The following is a 14,723-nucleotide window of genomic DNA, read 5'->3' as shown; positions in this document are numbered from 1 at the left end:
CTGATCCTGTTTAGGGTTGTGTGATCAATTCTACTGTGTACAAACCAGAAGCATGCAACTCCTTGTAAGAAGTGTATTCCTGTGGGTGTGCAGGAAAATAAGAGAAGAGGAGATGGGGTCTCCCTCCCATAAATCAGTTAAGAAATCTGGAGTAAAACTGGGGCTTTTCTTCTGAGCTGTTTATAGATGTTGGAGATGAAGCATTTGCAAGGATCAGGACCCATATGAAATCGAAGGGAAGAAATGAACAGCATCTGGAGCTGACAGTGTAGGAGAAAAACCTTATTCCTAGTTGAGGCATAGCCCAGAGAAAGTAAAACTAGAGAAACAATGGTCACAGTCCACTGATGAATTAGCATATTGAGGAATCACATATGCATGTTCAGAACGTTGGTCAATCAGGTTTGGTACACTGGAAATCTGGAAAGAGGATCACAAAAACATGTCTGACAGGCATGAAACCAGTTCAATTAAATCAGTAGCTCAAAGCACTCAACAGAAGGGTTCAGCTTCATATATATTAGCTACTGATACATATGATATAGTATGATATAAGTATGATAGAGGTTCCCCAAATCTTCAGATGCTGTTGGACTATAACTCCCATAATCCCTAGCCACAATGATCTTTGTCTCCGAAAAGAGAAATAGATAACCTACTTAACCTTCATAAATTGATGGACCTATCCAGTAGGCTCAGATCTCAAGAAATATATATATTTTGGGGGCACCCGGCATATTACAGACTCAGGCACCCTTGACACATTTCCTAGAGTCCCTTATGTCTTGGGTGCTGCCAGTACAGCATTCAGAGGCCCAAACAGGGAGGGAGGCCTGGGAGAGAGCTATCTTCATGGTGCTGCTGCCATCAAGGTAAAAGGGTGGCAAGGCAAGGTCCATGAGCTCACAGAAGGCAAGGGAGACATTCAGACCCTGTTGCACTCCCCACTATATTGTCAGGGGTGCCAGAGGGTCCAGATTTTGGATCTGGGCTCAGGAAAAAAACATGCAACCCAATTTCTAATGTATTGGTTATTTATTTTAAAGGAATGTTCTCACAATAAAAACTCAGGGTAGGAGGATTGCCTAGTCAGCATAGAAGAGCCACATGCATTCCTGATTGGCAGTTGTGTGTTGGCAAAGATCAAGGAAGGAGGAGAGGAGAGTGATTACTGGGTAGGATGGCTTTTCATCCACCCTTGATAAAAAGCTTGGGACAAAATGTGGGTTGGCCATGCCCATCCTACCCAGGTCCTGGCTCCCGCAAGATCACTCTCCCCTCCTCCTACCTTGATCTTTGCCAATCAGGATCGCACATGAGACTCTCCTGCCCTGGCTGGGTGCTCTTCCTACCCTGATTTTAATCATGAGAACAAGCCTATTTATTAATTGAAAACAGCCTGGTTTGCTGAGTCCAGTTCCAAACAGAGTTTGCCTATCACTAATTTCTTCCTACAAAAACCTTTTGCCATTCATGGTAAACTGACACCCTAAGTATCACAGCATGATTAAAAATAGTGGTAGGAATCTCAAAGTCTGTACTGTATGTACAGACATGATGGCCAGAAGAGACAAACAAAAAGGATGGAATAATGGCAGCTATGAAACACACTTACTTTGCTGGTGAGTGTATGCCTCCACAGTCTTTATGACAGCTTTTGTTGTTCTTGCTGTTCTTGTTCTTGCTGTTCTTGTAAATCTTGCTGTTGTTCTTGCTGTTGTTCTTGTAAATCTGTTGAGAATCAAATGAGGGAGAAAGTGGTGCAATATAAGTGCAGAAATAATGCACAGATTGTGCATAAGGACTGATCAATTAACTGGAAAAATGAAGGCTGCTTGGAATGCACCATACCCTACTGCCATCTTTCCACTCTTCTTCTCACCCATGCAGGGCTCAAAATATTCCTGGAAGCACCAGCAAGCTTTGCCTGCACTTTCATCTGATTTTCCTACCTGAAGGCTCACAATATCTCCACATTTTGTCCACATCATAGTTGCTGGTAAGAGAGCACCAGAGCTTGTGGTTGACTGTTCCATCCATTGTACATTGAGAGTAAGATTTGCCTTTGTAGATGAAAGGAAGGCTACATGGCACATTCGGATTTAAGTCTGGAATGGTTAGGAAGAAGTGAGAAAATGGGTGTGAGTACCTCTGGCACAAGTGTGTATATCCTCGGCAGCAGTGCCTATATCATAACACCTGTGATACTCTGGAACAAAAATTATAATCTGTCTCCAAGCTTTGAAGGGCGGATAGGAACTTGACTTACCTCAGAGAGGCGCTTTCCAGATTAGACCCGACAACGGGGTCACGTTTTAGCCAAAAAAATACATAGCTTCAACTGGTCAATTGATGGCCGTAGAATAGACCAGGTAAAGCAATTTAAATACCTAGGGGTAGTTTTTCAGTTCAATGGCCATAAAACTGCCCATATGAGATCTGTTGTAGATAAGGCCAAACGCAGTACTACAGCTATATTGAGATTTTTTTGGTCTCAGGGGGGACATTACATTCCAGCTGCCATTAAACTTTACACAGCCAAAGTAGTCCCTCAAATTCTTTATGGGACACAATTGGCGTCATATTCTAACTTTAACGAACTTGAAAAAATCCAAACAGGTTTTTTGAGAACGCTATTTGGCGTACCTAATTGTGTGCCCAATGTTGCAGTCTGCCGGGAGGCGGGCCTACTCAAATTGGAATCTAGGGCATGGCTAATAAGAATATTTTACTGGATTAAACTCCATCTTTACCCGACGGGACTAATTACTAAGTTCTTATCGGTTGAGCCGCAATCATCCTGGAGTAGGAAGATAACAGACAAACTTAGTCAAAGTGGACTATCTCTTGCCCTACTGCTGGAGGCCAGTGAAAACACGGCCTGTAGACTGGTGAGACAGAGATTGATAGACATAGATTTACAAACTGAGAAGGCCAGCTTACCGCTTTTCTACAAATCAATCTATGCTAAGGCGGATCTTACTCTGGCAGCATACTTATGCACAATCACCTTAAGTAAATTTAGATGGGCCTTCTCTAGGGCTAGGTTCAACGTTTTCCCAGCGGCTTTACTGTACGGGAAATACACAAAATTACCCTATGAAGAAAGGAAATGTCCTTGCGATCAGGTGGTCAAAGCTATGGCCCACATTATATTGAACTGCCCTATATATCAGGACATAAGGCATCAATTAATTGGTCCATTATTAAAAGATCTGAATGGAAAAAACGATGACCTGGTGGTAAAGTACTTATTAGATGATAAGGATATATCAACTTCTGCTGCAGTAGCCAAGTTTTGTTATGTGGCCTCAAGATTACGGCCCTCAAAAGAATAGAGTTTCTAAGGCTTCTGGGAAGCTACAATATGTAGATGTACTCCATTTTAAGTGATTAACTGGTTTTTATTTAATGTTTCAAATTTTCTGAAAGTATGTTTTGTTTTCTCTTTTTTGTAAATGTAAATGTGTTGTATCATTTGGTCAAAGACCGTAAATAAATACTATCATTAATGGGGTCACGACGTATCTGCTACGTGAGTTTCCGCACTTCCTGTGTTGTGACACTGCAGACCCTATGCTGTCAGTAGAGAGCTGTCCACATTTCGGATGCCTTGTATCAGTTTTAATGGCTGATATAAAGTGCTATAATGTGTGTGCAGTGAAAAACATAGCTGTATTTTCCAGTTGTGGAGTTTTTGCAAGACTGCTCCGCCTGCTGGTAGCTTTGTGCAACAGCCTTTATTTATGTTTTGAATGTGATCTGCCCAAACCGAAGCATTTTACCGCCCTTGAGCGGTTAATCTGGAAATCGCCAGAGTCTGGGTAGTGCATGAAATGTTTCTTTCTTTTCCTGTTATATCAACAAATAAAGACAAAACCACAAGTGAAAAATTGTCCTTTAGTTACAATAGCTCACGAGTGGCCAACCTGTGGTGTGGGCAGCACAAGCAGCAGAAGCTGATAGCTCTCCTGGACACTTAGAGGAGGACCTGCTAGCCTGCAGTTCCATATGCCTCTCTTGGTTTGCCCAGCTGCCTGACCCCCAGCTCAACAGGCTTGAAGCAAAATCATACCGAGGCTCAGGGGGCTCCATTTGTGTTGTGTGTGGTCCTGGAAGGGAATTGTCCACTCCTTTGGACTTATGTGGCTCCTGTGCTGAAAATTATTATCCACTGCTACAATAGCTTAGTTTGATATTGTTATGTTAATTTTGATAAGTATACTGTAAGGCTATTCTCACGAGCAGCCTAACCCAGGCTAGTGTAGCCCAACCTGGGTTAGGCTGCTTGTGTGAAGTGCAGGGATTGCTCTCGATCCTGGTGTTTCCCCCACGCCTAACCTGACTCTTAACCCTGGCCTTTAGCCAGGATTAAGGGCCCGGGCGTGCCCTTAACCCCAGTGCTGGGGACGTGTGCACATAGCCCAAGCATACACAGAGTCAGGCACCTAGAGCACCTGACTCCCAAGGAAATTCCCCTAATGTACTGTACTTGTCTCACAGTGCATTGTGGGATTCCTGGAGGCTTGGAAAATGAGTCACGACCTCCAGAGATCCGTGCTGCACAGATCTGCGTGGATTGTATGGGTGCGCACTGTCATGCTGAAGAGGATCTTACTGATCAGGGGAAAGGTAGATCCATCCCTGTCTTTTTCCTGTTTTGGTTATGTGCTTGACCTGTGTTTGTGTGTGTGTGTGTTCTTTCTTTGTTCTGGTCATGTACCAATCAAGTTTTCAGTTCAGTTTCAGTTATCCACTCCTATAAAAGAGCAAGCCTCTGAACCCAAAGAACTTCTTTTCATTATGTTTTTAATAACGCTGTTGTTATAGCAAGATGCATTTTGACATGTGTGCATGTAAATTCACACATAGGGGTGCAAAATGCCAGATCCGACAAATATTTATATACTGCTTTTCAACAGAAGTTGAAACAGATGACTGCTTTGTTTCTATCCTTCCCATAAATGTCTACTCAGGCGGTAGGCGTTGCTCCTGAATCTGTCCGAATTGCAACGGTCATGTGATCTGTACAACCAGAACCACTGTAAGGTTGCACATTCTGTTAAAGATCATTCAGTAAATTTGAAAAAGAAAGAAGAGACTCTGGGGGTCTTGCCAGCATGCCCTTTGCTCTCGTGCAGGTCATGCTGGAGCTTCCGGGGGCCAATTGGCCCCGATTCCCCCCAGCCCCTGCCTGCTCCGTCATGGAGCCAGTAATCGTGTGGGTGGCCGATTCAGCCGCCCAGGGCTCCCGCCCTGATCGTCTGCAGGGAGAGCAGGCTTAGCCCGCTCTCCCCCCTTCCCTTCTAAAACCGGTTCTCACTGATCATGAGACCCGGCTCAATGTGTACTTAGGCCATTTTGACATAGTCTAGCCTGCTTGTGTTTTTCCAGCGACTCTTGTACATTTTTTTCTCAACTTAGCCTGAAACCAACTTTTTTCCTGAATGCTCCTCCACGTGTCAGCACAGAAGCTCCATCTCATGTCTTCATCATAGTTTTTTGTAGTGGCACACCAGAAGATCCCATTTGGTTCATCCTCATTAGTGCAGTTATGATAGGTCTGGTTCTTGTAGATGAAGGGGAAGACACAGGCCTTGCCCTCTGAATTCCCACCATATTCTGTTGATGGGGGGAACACACAAAAAAGATAAGGGTTAGAGCTTAGTCTGATTGTCAACTGGTGGGGCTGGAGGATATCTCTAGGTCAGGGGTTCCCAACCAGTGGTACTCCAGATATTGATGTACTACAACTCCTAACCTCCCCAACAACAATAAACTAGCTGGGGATGGTGGGAGTTGTAGTTTAGCAACATCTGGAGTACCACTGGTTGGGAACCCCTGCTTTAGGGCCGGGGTAAGTAAACACCTATAAATTATGGCTGGGGATCATGGGAGTTGTAGTTCAACAATAGCTGGAGAGCCAATGTTGCTAGGGCGATTTAGCTTTCAAAAGGAATCAGGGTGAATTTAAGAAGAACACCATTTAAGAAGGAAAAAAGTATATAAAACTTTGTGTTCTGCAACTCCATGTGCCAGGTCAGGCTCAGTCTTAACAAATCAAATTTCAGATTTAAGTAACTGGTAGAAAAACAAAGGATAAGTGGGTGGGGAAGACTCTAAAACAAACATTATCATTCCGATGAGTCAAAAAGATACTTATATGGCCACACAATTATGTATCATATTGAGTTTATAAATATGTGCAGAAATAACTGTAAGTTCTATCCAAGCTTTATTCGACCATTGCCTGCCATTGCAGTCACAGGCAGCACTTGCCTCTTCAGATGGCCACTGCTGTAACTGCAAAGGGCCAGGGCAGGACTTCCAACCGGGGTGTAGTGAAGGGGACACACACGCAGGAATGGAGCGCCAGTCCTTCTGGGCTTCTCTGGCTGTCAGGGTGAGCATGGCCACAGGGCTCTCATGGAGAGAGCCTGCACTTCTGAATTTGCAACTATACCACTGCTTCCAAGCCATCTTGTAATGCTGTGAGGTCTCTGGAGCTTTATATAGCTTAGGGCATCAGCACATCATAATCCAGCCCTGTACCCCTTCCACTGGAACCCGACTCTCCCCCCAAAAGTCTTCCCTCTAACAGGGATTCTCAGATGTTGTTGACCACATCTCCCAGCATCCCCAGCTGTAATGGCCATTGGCTGGAGATTCTGGGAGTTGTAGTCTACAACATCTGGGAATCCCTGTTATAGGGAACACTGTCCCCAACCCATTTTAACTACCTGTCTATTGATACCCGGCCTGTTCTTTATGTTGGCTGTCCCATCTGTTGGTTGTGGTTCTGTGAGAACTCCATGAAGTCCTTTTGCCACCACATTAGATGCGATGTAAACATTCATTTTAGATGCTCAGGGACTCTGACATGTAAACATTCCAAACAGTGCCTGACAAGCTGATAGTAAGTCATAGTAATAGGATCAGCAGAAACCGCATGTATAAAGGGACAAGAAGGGAATTTCCACCCTAACAGAACTTGGTCACAAGGAGGTCCCCCCACCTTGACTGGCACACACTTTCCATTTTGTGTACTCGTCATAGTTTGAGGTTGTGGCGCACGACAGTTGCCCATCAAAAGTTTCTGTGAGAACTCCATTAATTCCTTTTGCCACCATGTTAGATGCGATGTAAACATTCATTTTAGATGCTCAGGGACTCTGACACGTAAACATTTTGAACAGTCACAAGTAGGTCCCCCTACCTTGACTGGCACATGCTTTCCATTTGCTGTCCCTGTCATAGTTTGAGGTTGTGGCACACCACAGTTGCCCATCAAGAGTTCCATCTGTGGTGCATGAATTGTAGTTTTTATGTTTGTAAATGAAGGGGAATTCACAGGGGCGAGGATCTGAGGAGGAAACACAGTAGAAAATAAGTCATTATCAGAAACAACATTAGGAGGGGTTGGTGTGGTAAGCCAAGCAATGACAGAAGGCCCAGATGCATTTGTGTCCTGTAGTCAGGAGTCTCGGGAACTATGTGCAAATTAGCCGACTGCAAGAGAGGCACACCAAACTCTACATGGTGTCAGACTCCCACGGGATGGGGTGGGCTCTTAGCCCTTCTTGAACTCCAGAATGACTGGGTAAGCACCCCCAAAGAGGAGAGATGTTCTTGTGATAGTAAGCATGATGTGCCCCCTTATAGCTAAGCAGGGCCTACCCTGGTTGCATATGAATGGGAGACTAGAACTGTGAGTACTGTAAGATATTCCCCTTAGGGGATGGAGCAGCTCTGGGAAGAGCATCTAGGTTCCACGTTCCCTCTCTGGCATCTCCAAGACAGGGCTGAGAGAGATTCCTGCCTGCAACCTTGGAGAAGCTGCTATCAGTCTGGGTAGACAATACTGAGCTAGATAGACCAATGGTCTCACTCAGTATATGGCAGCTTCCTATGTCCCTATGTCAGCCTCAGGAACAGCCAGGGGAGGAGGTTCATTTGTCACCAGAGCCCTCCTCCTGGCTTGCTGTATTCAGCCAATTCCCTCTCATGCAGAACTCTTGTCTCCCATACTCAGACGCAGCTCCTCCTCATCAGCTGCCTTGTCTTTATATGCCTCAGTGCAGAACTGACAGGGTTTAAAGCCTACCTCCAGTCCCGCCCCCTTCCAACCTTGCTTCCTGTTTTCTGCCACACCCAACCTGCAGCTCTCCCTGCCTTGCCCTCTCAACCCCACTGGGATATGCTGACCTGCCTGGACCCTTCTCATCCCTACTGCCCCCTGATGGGAATGAAAGCCCCACAGGAGGGATGCCACGCCATTCTCCAGACTCCACAGGGCCATCCAAGGAACCAGGTAACACTGATATATCCCGACACATGGGAAAGGGGTACTAGAACATAAAGACATCATACAACGCTGGCCATCCAGAGTGGCTAACCTTTCAAAGTCAGCAGCCCTCGACTATTGAGTGGGTTGTGCAGAGAGGAATTTCGGCAAGTAGTGCCATTCAAATATCTGTTAGCTTACCATGGACAAGCTGCAGCTACTGACATTATCTCATGTATGTGATATTTAGACGATATGTCGTGTTGACAGTTTGGTCAGAAGAGAGCAGGTCTTGTAGCAAGCATGCACTGTCCCCTTTGCTAAGCACGGTCCACCTGGTTTGTATTTGAATGGGAGACAACATGTGTGAGCCTTGTAAGATATTCCCCTTAGGTGATGGGGCTGCTCTGGGAATTGCATCCAGGTTCCAAGTTCCCTCCCTGGCAGCATCTCCAAGATAAGGCTGAGAGACACTCCTGCCTGCCACCTTGGAGAAACCGCTCCCACTCTGGGTAGACAATACTGGACAAGAATACTGGACTTTTCTATGAACCACACCGCCCATTGATATCATCTGGAGAAGTCCGTCTGCAGTTGCCACCGACTCGTCTGGTGGCTACTCAGGGATGGGCCTTCTCCATTGCTGCCCCCAAGGCTTTGGACAGTCCTGCTGAAATAAGAGCCTCCTAATCTCTTTCAACTTTTAAAAGGACAGTCAAGACGCATTTGTTCACCCAGGCTTTTAAGTTAGTTATAAGTTTATTCGGTCATTGTCCCAGGCTTTTAATTAGATACTGTTTTAATTGTGTTTTAATAGTTTTAACTTTTTAATTTTAATTGTTGAAATGTTTTAATCTTTTATTGGCTGTTTTTAGTGTTTTGTAAACCGCCCAGAGAACTTACGTTTGGGACAGTATAGAAAAGCATTAAATAAATAAATAAATAAATAAAAATAGATAGACCCATGATCTGACTCAGTATAAGGCAGCTTTCTATGTTCCTAATAATAGCCTTGGCTTCTTTTTTCTTTTAACCTGGGATAAGCTACCTTCTTGTAAGCTCTGTTCAGTTTTTGTGCCAGTGTTCACTGAAGACAGGGACAGGGAAATGGGAGTGTGATAGCTAGGCCTGCATCCCCCAGGCTAGTGTCTTTCCTGGCCACACGCCTCAGCTTCCTGACACACTTGCTTGCAGGAGCTTTTCCAAATGGCGATTTAATGCAGCTTTATTACACTCAGGCTGGTGGGGAGATCATACAAGGGAACTGTGTAGTGCAATGTCCCTCCCTGGCATCTCCAAGATAAGGCTGAGAGAGCTTCCTGCCTGCAACCTTGGAGAAGCTGCTATCAGTCTGGGTAGACTACTGAGCTAGATGGACCTATGGTCTGACTCAGTATATGGCAGCTTCCTATGTTCCTATGATGTCAGGACAGTGACAGAAGGTGCTGTTCATACAGCCAATGGCACTATTCAGATATTTTCCAGATGATTCGCAATTGCTGCACGTTGTATACATCCCTAAAAGTAGCACTTTGGTGCAGTGCACAAAATGGGTCAAATGTAGGCACTTCCTGATGCAGTAAAGTTGCCCGACTGGGAAAGCCCCGGAAGAGCATTCTTCCCATGTTCTAAAACCCTGACCCCACACTTCTATAGTTACAGGATGACTTAAGTGTGCCTTTATGGATCAACATGGCAGATAAAGTTCTGTTGAAAAGAGAGATGGTGCCTAGAAACGCTTCTTTTAGCTTGTGAACCATTTGAGGCAGGAAACCATCGTATTATCTATTGATCGATCAATCGATCTATCTGTGTAAAATTCTTTGAGAAGTTTTGTTGACAAACAGTATTTGTAGTAGCTGTATTTGTTATATAATAGCCATATGAAGCAAAAAGAAAAAAAATCATTTTCAAGAAGAGGGGGACTGTAAATTTGTATGGTTATAGAAAGAGAAAATGATAAAGGTAAAGTGTGCCATCCACCGCTCATCTAATCTTATTTTGTGACTTTTACAAGGATATCCGTTCAAATTTTAGCTCACCTATTTTGAAGAATATTCCTGGCCATACTGATGACTTCTATCTTGCTTTCTTGCTGTTCAGTTTTAATGCTATGATTTCTAATTCTGTGGCCAAGTTCTGCTATATCGTTTGTAAATCTCGAAACGTATTTATATGATGTTATTTTGTAGTGGTGTGCACCGGACCGCGGAGCTGCAGTTCGGAGCTGGGGTGGGGGGTTCCATTAAGTGTGGGGGGGGGCTTTACTTACCCCTCCCGCCCTTTGCTGCTTTGGCGCCGTAAATATTGCAAGAAATCCGGGCGGCAGGATCCCTCGCTGCCCGCTTCTATTACTAATTATGGCTCTGCTCCTCCTCATTTTAAAAATCGGGGGGAGGCAGGGTGCTTCCCTGCCGCCCCCTCGAAGCCCCCTGCTGCCACTGAAGCCCACTTAAATCTCGCCCGGACCAGAGGAGAAACCGCACTCGGGCGGGCGGCAGCAAGACGTCCGTCCGCCCGCCCGCTTCCTGCCTTGCCGAGTGCGAAGTGCAGGCAGCCTTCTGCGCACGGGCGAAGAAGGAACTAGGAAGCCTTCTTCACCCGTGCGCAGAAGGCTCCCTGCACTTCACACTCGGCAAGGCAGGGAGCAGGCGGGTGGACGGACGTCTCGCTGCCGCCCGCCCGAGCGTGGTTTCTCCTTCGGTCTGGGCAAGATTTAAGTGGGCTTCAGCGGCAGCAGGGGGCTTCGAGGGGGCAGCAGGGAAGCACCCTGCCGCCCCCCGATTTTTAAAATGAGGAGGAGCAGAGCCATAATTAGTAATAGAAGCGGGCAGCGAGGGATCCTGCCGCCCGGATTTCTTGCAATATTTACGGCGCCAAAGCAGCAAAGGGCGGGAGGGGTAAGTAAAGCCCCCCCCCGCCCTTAATGGAACCCCCCACCCTAACCCTCCCGAACCAAAACCACCCCTTCTCCAGACCGGTTCGGAGGCCAGTAGAATGGCCTCCGAACCGATCCGTGCACACCCCTATTATTTTGTCTGGTCGATGACAGAAATAAAGTTATTCCGATTCTGATTCTAAGGTGTGCCATCAAGTCAGTTTTGACTCCTGGCGCCCACAGAGCCCTGTGGTTTTCTTTGGTAGAATACAGGAGGGGTTTACCATTGCTTGCTCCCGCGCAGTATGAGTTGATGCCTTTCTGCATCTTCCTATATTGCTGCTGCTTGATATAGGTACCAGCGGGGATTCGAACTGGCAACCTTCTGCTTGTTAGTCAAGCAATTCCTTGCTGAATACTACTACAAATATTTATAAACTATTTTTCAGGACAAGTTCTCAAAGTGGTTTACAAATAAAAATAATAACTAAAGATGGCTCCCTGTCCCCAAAGGGCTCACAATCTAAAAGGAAACATAAGACACACCATACCAGCAACAACCACTGCAGAGATGCTGTGCTGAGTTGGGATAGGGACAATTGCTCTCCTCAGGAGAATTTTACACACAAGAGTCTTTACCACGAGTTTACTGGGAGGCTTTACTCAGAACTCAAAGTTGTCCCAAAAAACTGACACAAAATGTGGATTTTTTTTAACCCTGGATATAAATCGGGCTACACTGTAAAGCACAGTTAAAAACCTGAATTGTGTGTGAACTGCTCCCCAATAACTCGCAGGAACTTTGGGGTAAATCTAGCCGATATGTGAATGCATCCCCTCAGGGGCGGAGCCACCATTGGGCCAACGGGTTCAAAGACCTGGTCCAGGCCTAATCACGGGACGCGCCTCGCGGCCCAGACATGCACCCCATGTCTGACATCAGACGCGGGGGCGGTGTCAGCAGGGCCACAGCGGCGGCCGTACACGGGCTGCCGGCAGTCAGGCTCTGCACCTGAAAGGGCTTTAAAAGTCCCGTGTGTAAAACCTCCTGCTAAATACAGACCACTTTGAAAGGTGCCTCTTTGCTCTGTTAGTAGGGGTCTGCAGAGATCAAAGACACTCTCTAGCTGGCGGAAAGAGGAAGATAATGTTTCTAGTTCAAAACTGAATATTCATTCCCCTATCCATCTACTTAGCTGCTTCAAAGCACTTTTTGAGACACCACTGAGTTCTGCCTATCCTTTGGCAGCCGCTGTTTTTCCTACCTGAGGGATCGCAATATGCCCATTTGGGATCTGAATCGTAGTTCTTGGTGAGAGAGCACCAGAGCTTCCCATTGTTCATTCCGTCTGCTGTACAAGATGAGTATTTCTTGCCTTTGAACACGAAAGGAAAAATGCATGGTCCTGTAGGGTTTGCATTTAGCCCTGGAAGGGTGGGAAAACAATGAGAGGGAGGGACACATTATCACCACAATGCTTCCTTGATCCTGGCACATGTATCTGGTGATCAAGATTCCTATGTCTGACTCAACATGGAACATCTACTTGGGGCATAAGCTAGTTCATTTTTAAAAAATCCCATTGATTTCAGTGGGATAAATGTAAACATGTGTTTAATCCTCCCACTGAACTTAATGAAAAGTGTTTAACTGTGGCTGGATTTTTCACTTCATACATTCATTTGGTACTGCATGGCCCTCCCTGCAAGTTCTGTTTCAAACTACAGTGGAACAAATTCTACTTTCCCCAAAGTCCTCTTCACACTTCATGTTCAACACTTGTAGAATCTGTGAACAGAGGTACAGACCTATAAACAGGTACAATTAGTTATCCACATGTTCTGCTGAGCACATCCACAGCAGTACACTGTATCTATATCTTCCTATCAGTATCCTACATTACAGAAGGTCTGTACCCAGGTTCCCTTGTAAAGTGAGTCTCACAAAAACATGTACATGTGTCCAGCCACATCTCATTGTTGTTGGCTGTGAAGACAAAACTGGGCACTTCTAATATGAATGAGCATTCTTGCTAATGTATTATTAAAATGGCCTCACTGTGCTTAATCTATAACCAACTACCTTTCAACAACTGAACTATGGCTTCTAAACCAGCAGAAATCCAGCTCACGTACTGGTGTCAGCGCAGTAGCTCCACTTGTTGTCCTTATCGTAACTTCCAGTTGTGGCACACCAGTATCGTCCTTTATGCGCAAGCTTGTTGGTGCAGGTATAGTATGTCTTGTGCAGATACGAAAACGGAAACACACATTGTTTTCCACCAGAATTACCTCCATACTCTAGACAAAGAGATGAGTTGAACTTATACACATTGATACCAATAATGTGCTTGTCATTTTTGCAGTGGGAAGCACAATCCCATACCTGCCAACATGTCCCTATTTTCCCATTCACCTGAGTGGGAAAATAGGGACATGTTGGCAGGCATGCAATCCATACGTGACTTTGCCTCTTTCAAGGGGTTGTCACAGACCTCTCTGAGAAGAATTAAGCTTGTTTTTCTCCTCAACCTGAGAGGCCAGAGACCAACGGCACATTATGCATAATTAGGGATATTGCAGTTGCAGGTTCGCCCCATCCTCCCACCTTTTGAAAACTCAGATTTGGGAGGGATGATTTGAGAAGAACTGGAGTTCTGATCTCCAAATTGCCTCTCCCAGAAGCTAGGGGGAGTTCCTGGGAGATCCCTGCAGGATCTCAATATCTTTGTGTGGGCGAGCATGCATTCTGAATGCAGCAGAGGGAGGGGCAGGGGTGTAGCTAGGGGTGAGGGGACCCATGTTCACCCTCTCCCCCATGGCCCCTTGGAGTGAGGGAGATAATGAAGAAAATAGGGGGGAGGTGGAGCTGGGGGGACCTCAGGAGCTTGGGGCCCAGGTTCTTTGAACCCATCTGCTCAATTATAGCTACACCCCTGGAGAGGGTGAAGCATGTGGGAAAGCATCTGGAGCAGACCAGTAGCAACTAAGGAATGAGTTAATCACCCTCTGCTAAAGCTGCTATTCCAGAAGAAAAGGGGGCAGGGGCTAACTGAGTCTAATTTCCTCAATTGGATGTAGTTGTACTTCATCTTAGGAAAGCTCCCTTGACTAGCTAAACCTATTTTGAGCATTTATTCAGAGTATAACTGTATATATCTGAGTATATCTGTTTGAGATACTACTACTACTACTACTACTACTACTAAAATAGCCAACATACTACAAAGCAACACATGGGTAAAGACCACAGATGGTATTGTGGAGCAAGTTCTGATTTAAAGCTGCAGAATGCAGTTGCACAATGTGATGTTCGTTAATTCCAGTGGCCGTTGTGTCCTGCAACTGCTTTTGTGCAACTTTAAGTCAAGATGAAACTGTTCTACATCACCACTGGCGGTCCACAACACTGCTGGCAGTCTTCACAGCAGCACAGGCAGTACTCCAACCACTTCATTTTGCTGCATGCTATGCCAGCAAATACATAAATACTAATACTAATAATGGCCAACACAATGCACAGCATTCCGTGGCCAGAACACCCCACCTCAGGGCTGCTGT

General features: G+C 45.6%; 1 protein-coding gene across 1 annotated transcript in view; it reads right to left on the bottom strand.

Annotated features, from left to right (window-relative positions):
• Positions 1 to 265: 265 nt before the first annotated feature.
• Positions 266 to 14,723, bottom strand: part of LOC128330337 (epididymal sperm-binding protein 1-like) — a 31,174-nt gene continuing 16,716 nt past the window's right edge. Inside the window, exons 5-12 of the mRNA XM_053263028.1 lie at positions 13,299 to 13,463; positions 12,428 to 12,589; positions 7,217 to 7,363; positions 5,437 to 5,622; positions 3,054 to 3,071; positions 1,953 to 2,108; positions 1,616 to 1,731; positions 266 to 420 (exon numbers count right to left, since the gene is read on the bottom strand). Of these exons, the coding sequence (XP_053119003.1) occupies positions 1,646 to 1,731; positions 1,953 to 2,108; positions 3,054 to 3,071; positions 5,437 to 5,622; positions 7,217 to 7,363; positions 12,428 to 12,589; positions 13,299 to 13,463 (920 nt within the window). The 3' untranslated portion in view covers positions 266 to 420; positions 1,616 to 1,645. The remainder of the gene's footprint in view (positions 421 to 1,615; positions 1,732 to 1,952; positions 2,109 to 3,053; positions 3,072 to 5,436; positions 5,623 to 7,216; positions 7,364 to 12,427; positions 12,590 to 13,298; positions 13,464 to 14,723) is intronic.

The sequence above is a fragment of the Hemicordylus capensis genome, chromosome 6 (assembly GCF_027244095.1).
Source record: "Hemicordylus capensis ecotype Gifberg chromosome 6, rHemCap1.1.pri, whole genome shotgun sequence".
Lineage (NCBI taxonomy): Eukaryota > Metazoa > Chordata > Lepidosauria > Squamata > Cordylidae > Hemicordylus > Hemicordylus capensis.
This window is presented reverse-complemented; position numbering and strand designations above follow the sequence as displayed.